This window comes from Pygoscelis adeliae, unplaced genomic scaffold (genome assembly GCF_000699105.1).
Source record: "Pygoscelis adeliae isolate BGI_AS28 unplaced genomic scaffold, ASM69910v1 Scaffold116, whole genome shotgun sequence".
NCBI lineage: Eukaryota > Metazoa > Chordata > Aves > Sphenisciformes > Spheniscidae > Pygoscelis > Pygoscelis adeliae.
The window spans coordinates 2,965,241-2,971,762 of record NW_008825080.1 but is presented as its reverse complement, the minus strand read 5'-3'; the positions used below and the strand labels follow the sequence as shown (position 1 = coordinate 2,971,762).

The window sequence follows — 6,522 nt, the reverse complement described above, 5'->3', positions numbered from 1 at the left end:
GCGGCACGGCCCCGCTCCGGCGCTGTTAGGCCTGGCTGGGCCGGGTCGGGCTGGGCCTAGCGGTGTGGCGCGGCCCCGCTCCGCACGGGTGGATAACGGAGGTGGGAGCCGGCCCTCGGAGGATGGTGGGGGAGCCGAGAGTGAGAGGCCGTGGCTTTGTCCCCCAAACGCAGCCTGTAATTTGGGGGACAGCACCTTAAAAGCCAGATTTTCACAAGGGTTCAGTCCCCAGAGTGCATAGGGATCGCAAATGATTGCAAACATTATGCGTCCACTGCGTTGCACACGTTATATATCCACTGCACGTGCACATAATAGGTACACGTAACGTGCAAAAGCCAAAGATCCATCGAAATGCTGATACAGGATTTCTGGGGTAGGTCTAGTTTCAGTGCGGAGAACGGCCGTGGCATCTGTTTCCCCGTGGCCAGTTGTACACCTTCAGCAATTGCCTGCGTGGAAAGATAGCATGGTAGAAGGCGGCGGGCTAACCTCCTGCAGTTCGGCGGCGGGGAAAGTGGGCGCGGGGTACGTGGCAGGTGCTGCGGAGAGACCCACGGCAATTGTTCCACAGGGCACAACTGTGCCCCAAAACTGTGTCCTTGTGTGTGGCTGGGGTTATTCCTGTGCTGTTTGCCCGGCAACACTTGTAACCTCACAACAGTAAAGGAGGAGCTCCTCCTGTCAGGCGAACCAGGGGGTCGTCATCAGCGACATGGAGTTTGTGGTTGGTAATTGTGATCTGGGGAGGTGGTCAGGTGGAAAACATCCGTCCTAGCTGGGTGCAACATTGTCAGCAAAAGAAAAAAATGACCTCAAATAAAGAACTACTATCCAGCCATTTCAAAAGATGGCTGAGAAAAGAAACAGACCTTTCTTTGTAATAATCCTCGCCTCTGAGGTACAAAGACAACGAAAATTAAAGTGATAAAGTTTTCCAAAAAATGTGCAATAGAAATACAATTATTTCCATGGAGCATGTATACTGTACCAGTTACCCAGTACACCATGTCTTAATCCTCTGCTGTGAGGAACAAATAAGTTATTTTTTAAAACTGTGTTCTTTTGTTTGTGAATTATTAACTACTGTTACAAATTGAACTCTTCAAGGCAGCATGTGTCAAGTGAATAAAACGACTGCTTTCTTTTTTCTCTGGGCTGTATAATTTTGGATCTATACATCTTAAATTAAATAGATCACTTTGACAGGGTGCGTATGACCCAACCAGTAGCTAGCAAGTGGCTGGCATGTTTTTCCCTTGCAAAAGTTGTGCCACAGGTGTCTGTCCTTAGAGTGAAGTGGGTGAGTGCTGGTCTCAGCTGGAGCAAATTGGCCTCTCAGCCCAGAAAACAGTGAGCTTTGAAAGATTTATCTGTACATTTAGGGTTGAATTTAGAGTTAGGTCCACTATGGAATAAGGAGAGAGGAGTTACTGGCAGTGAATTTCTGGATTTTGTTTATTTGAGCTCAAGCTAATGACTCACCTAAGCCAATTCTTGAGTCTTTTTCAAAGGATGGGTCAGTTTTCAGCCCTGTGTTGCATGACTTAGTTAAAGGCAGAATTTGTGCCTAGAAAGCACGGGAATAGAGTAGGATTTGTGACTCTGATAATCTATTAACGATGCTCTAGAATGGGTAAAAAAAGGTTAAAAGTTCTTAAACAAAAGCAGGAATTAAGCTGAGGTGTAATACGAATGTGTAAAACAAAACTCTCCCTAAATACCTCTTCATTCCAGAGGTCTTTTCTTCCAGGAACACCAGCCTCAGCAAGAGGTGTGACTACTACACTGCTTGGTTTGCAAGAGTGTGTTTTATATGGATTGCTTTTTTGTTTATTTGTTTGTTTGGCTTGTTTTGTGGGGTTTTGGGGGAGTACAAGTACCTACATAAGATGAAATGAGAGATGTTTCTATAGCTCTGGAGGAGATACGTTAGCTCTGTAGAGACTGGGATTTCAAAACCATCTCTTCCCTATGATTTCTATAAGCTAGCTCCACATGATTTTCCCTTAAAATATTTTCTGATTTGGATCCTTCTCTCAGGCATCATTTTCTGCTTTCAGCTTTTGGTTTGGAGTGTAATTGTGAGCAGCTGCAATGTATAATGTCTAGTTCTAAGTGTTATTTTTTGAGTCTAATATTTTGAATTAAATCTTATCCTAAGCCATTGGGCCTTTGCTTTAGCTAACAGGTGTGTATGCATCCTCCCATAGTATGTATATTAGCCTCTCAGAATGTATTTCTTTTGGATGTCTTTAATTTTGAAAGCGGTGATGAAGCCTTCCAAAGCAGACATTTCCTATTCCGCTTTCCAACCTTTCTTTGTTTTAATAATGTTTAATACTGAAAAAATGCAAATATTACTGTGTGGAATTCCCTTACACCACCCAAATAGACCGTGGCTTAAGAGAAATTAAATTCCAATAATACTAAGGAGAGGCAAAAGGTGAGGAGCTGTTATTCCTACTAATTTATTTCTTTCTTACCAGCAGCAAACTTTGAATTTGAAGATCTAGCTGCAGTATACCCAGACACTAAACTTACAGGCTAAGGCACTGCTTCTGCAGTGTGCTGTTGAATGGAGAGAACTACAGCAAAGTCAATGAAACTTAAGTAGGTGCACTGGTCTGCTAGTCCTAAGCTATTTTTGTAATAACTTATTACAAGAATTGTTATAAAACATGACTGGATGCACTGGAAAAACCAAAGAGGAGTGAACTGGTGACACATTGTTAATCTTTATTTCTTTTTACCAATAGTTTACTTAATGTGACTGCAGCAAAAATGCCTTTCTGGGAGTGCACAAGCTTGTGATTGTCTAACCTCTAGTAGATTTTCTGTTTCCTTCTGTTTTCATTTTAGACCTTTTCTGAGGACTATTTGGTATAAATCATGAGTTACTGCTCTGAAGTTCAGATTTATACTTAGGAAGTCTTGAGAGAACTTCTTTTACTCCGCTTTTACCGTTGTGAAGAATTTAAGTTATGTTCGTGCTAGACCTGCGTGCATCTTCATTATATACCCAAGATTTAGATATCGATGCATAACACTGTATTTACAAGAACAGACACAATTCCTTTACTTCAAGCTTCCTGAAATAACCAGGAAAAATAAAAATTATCATGATCTGGAATAACCCTTCATTACCTGTTGGACCCTTCTTCTGTCTTGGGCAACCAGCCAGATCAGAAGTCAGTTTAACATTAATCTCCTGCTACTGAGTTCATTTAAAAAAAAAAAAAACAAAGCTGTTTGGAATAGTCTACAAGGATCCAAAAGTGGGGCAGGTATAAGAGAGATGTCACCATGAATTCCAGTCATTCCACTGAATTCAGGTCTGAATTTCACCTCATACATGTCAACGCTGGTAATAATCTGGAAAACATCTCCTTCCTATTTTGGGAGGAAGGAGAGCTGTTCCTTGAGTTTCCGTGGTGGAACAATGGAGAGAAAAAAGTGAAAATATGAATCTGTCTGAGGCACTATGACCTCTAGGATTCCTGTGTGTGCGGTATATGTGGCTGTTTGACCAATGTCTTTAACATTCCCCTTGGCACTCTTTGAAATTGTCTGTTACAAAGCAGATGGTGCAGTAGTTACTTTTTGAAGGGCTGGAAGAGCATGACCACATCTGGAACTAATCTTTATCTCCCTAAACCAATAGATCACCCAGTTTTAAGAGGACCTTCCAATATAAATGCATTGCACAAGTACAGAGAAAGAATACACAGCTTTAAGGCAGAGTATAAGCAGTCTGGAACTACAATTCATAGGCACACAACTCTTTCTGTTCAACTGTCTCATTTATGGGCAAGTCTTTTCTACAAGAATTTCTTTTTATTTTCATTGAGCAATGGCAGTAAGTGAAATATGTAACTTCTTAGATTTTTAAAAATCCATAAATTTTCAGATTTTGTATAAAGTATTTTCCTTTTCTGTTGATGGCTACAGTATTCCTAAAGAGATGACCTCTTTCATTTTCTTACTGTCCTTTGCCCCAAAGGATAGCTAAAGGTTATATTACAGCAGCATGCACACCAGCATTATTCAAATAAAGCTAGATACAGAGTTTTGGATCATCATTAAGCAGTATAACACATGCTCTGAAGAATGATGGGAAAGGGCATTAGGGCATTCAGTGATGATGCTAAGGTAAAAACTGTTTCTGCGATCTTTGATGCCAAGGGAAAGCACAAGTTTTAAACCATAGGACCTCATATTTTAAAGTGCCTGGTACTGAACTACCTGGCTAATATTTGATCTGGATAATCTAAATATTTAAAATATCAAATATGTTATCTGTCGTTATGGAAAAAAAAAAAATTGTAATGGTCAAAAATGCATTGCTTCCTGCAAAGGCCAGGAATTCATGTAACAGTTGTAAGGGCAAAGAATTTTGAATGCTATCAAATCTACAAGTCATGTCTCTGATATTGTGTTTAAAAAGATAAAATTTCTCTCTTGTCTGTAGTATTTCGCTTGGCTTGTATGCTTTTCTGTCCTTCTTTTGTAAAGCACCTAGCACAGGGAGACTTGAAACGCCTGCAGATAAATAATACAGTATTAGTTTATATTCCCAGGTTAAATTTTTGGCCCTCTAATTATCATGATGCGTAAGAATTTGGAACATTGCACGAGGTAAGAAACATTTCACAATATGGATTTGCTGAAGCCCAATGGAATTCCAAAGGAGTTACTCTGATCTGTGGGTGGCTGATGAAAATAAAACCAACCTCTTTACCCACCAGTTCAGAATTTGGATTTTGAAGTAGACGCTTGTCATATCACATTACAGATTGCAGCGACCCTACCTATCAATTCTTTATAATCTTTATAGCTGCTTTGCTGAGCTTCAAAATTGAAGTTTTGCTGAAGTTTTTACAGTATTTCAGATCAGTATCTTTACCTACTTCTGGGGGCACACACAGCACAATTGTGATACGATATTCTGCAAATGGCAGTCTAGCTTAGGTTTGGATTCTGGTTGTTTCACATGGCTAATTCTTTCCATAATATCTGTTAAAGTATTCTAGTTGGTTTGCCTTCAATCTTTTCCTTACACTTAAGATGTAAAGATTATATAGTTGATTCTGTAGAATGCTGGGCTTGTATTTAAACAACCTGATTAATTTCTACACTTAAAGTTTAGCATTTTTCAGTAATAGAGTCAAAAATGCATACACTTATATAAGTAGTCCAAAGAGACCGTGGCACAGGAGACACTAGGAGTAGATCTGCGCTGACCCTAACCGGGGGGTTGGCTGCAGCTTGCATCATGACATGTTCCCATACCTACCTCCTTGCCATCTACGTAGGACCCTTGCTGACAGTCTGCAGATGTTCGTCATCATACATTCAATATATAAAACTGAATCAGTATTCTTACCGGAAGCGTTGTATGCTTTTGACTCACCTGTTTAACACATTTCCGGAAAAACATGGCTAGATCTCGACCGATAATGTCTTCCATTGAGGTTGATCAAACTGGAATTATTTCCACCAGCTTATATGCCCTGTGCATATTCAACTCTTCTCTGTGTTGGCTGACAACTGGAATGCTTTCCTGGTAAATAAGAAAGGCATTTTCAAGAAAGCTTATATTCTGTTGAAATTTTTCCAAACCCTGGAAAGAAGTTGTGTGATGAGTTCTGAAAGCCAGTCACTTGATAACTTTTACTTTTTAATATGAATCAATAGTTTTTGTGACGGAGATGATAGATTGTGGCTGTGCAGCTAAGAATGAGTTCGGTTTCATACTTCAAATTTACATTAAGAGCCATGCTATATCCTGGCATCCAACTAGGAAATTCTGCTTACAACTAAATAATACGGAATTGCCCACACTGCAAGTGAATAATGAAAGCCTGTCTTAAACAAACTGTCCAAATTCTGTGTGCAAAACTGAGAGACTAAAGTTTCTATGGCTTTGTTTTGGCTAAAAGTTTCATTTTCTGTTATATATAGTGGCACACATATCCACATGAGGGCACCAGCTGACATCTTATTCTCAGACCAATGTGTAATCCATTCCTGAAATGAACATGTCAATCAATGGTCACTCCATCCTTATACTTACAGAGCTAGAGTAAAGGTTGAACTGTTAAATGTTACAGTTCCCAAATTTTATTTTATTCTTTTTCAATTCTTAAGGCAGCAATATTTTTACTTTCCCTAAACTCTACATTCAGCAGAAATCTTGAAATAAACTTTAATCACATAGGGGATGTTAAGTTTTTAAAAGAAATTAAATTAAAATTCTTTTTTAACCTGGGTGCATAATAGAATGTAAGTCAACTCTCATTAAAATTGGTAAAGTTTATTATTTCTTAGCTTTGAAAGGAGAACAAAAATCCCAAGATTTTAGCCTCATTTTTATTAAATCCACAAAAACAGGCAGTCAACACCCATTCCATTTGTAGAAGTTATACAATCTTTTAAAAAAAGCAAAGGGTAATTGGTGCTGTGGTCTGGGTTAGGCTGAGGATTCAGGACCAAGATTGTCCACTTCCTTTCCCTGCTGAA

The 6,522-nt window shown here is 39.3% G+C and overlaps 1 protein-coding gene across 1 annotated transcript in view; it reads right to left on the bottom strand.

Annotated features, from left to right (window-relative positions):
• LOC103919451 (molybdopterin synthase sulfur carrier subunit-like) overlaps nucleotides 1-6,522 on the bottom strand; it is an 18,694-nt gene that overhangs the window by 3,257 nt on the left and 8,915 nt on the right. The window contains exon 2 of the mRNA XM_009326957.1: nucleotides 170-174. Within this exon, the coding sequence (XP_009325232.1) occupies nucleotides 170-174 (5 nt within the window). The remainder of the gene's footprint in view (nucleotides 1-169; nucleotides 175-6,522) is intronic.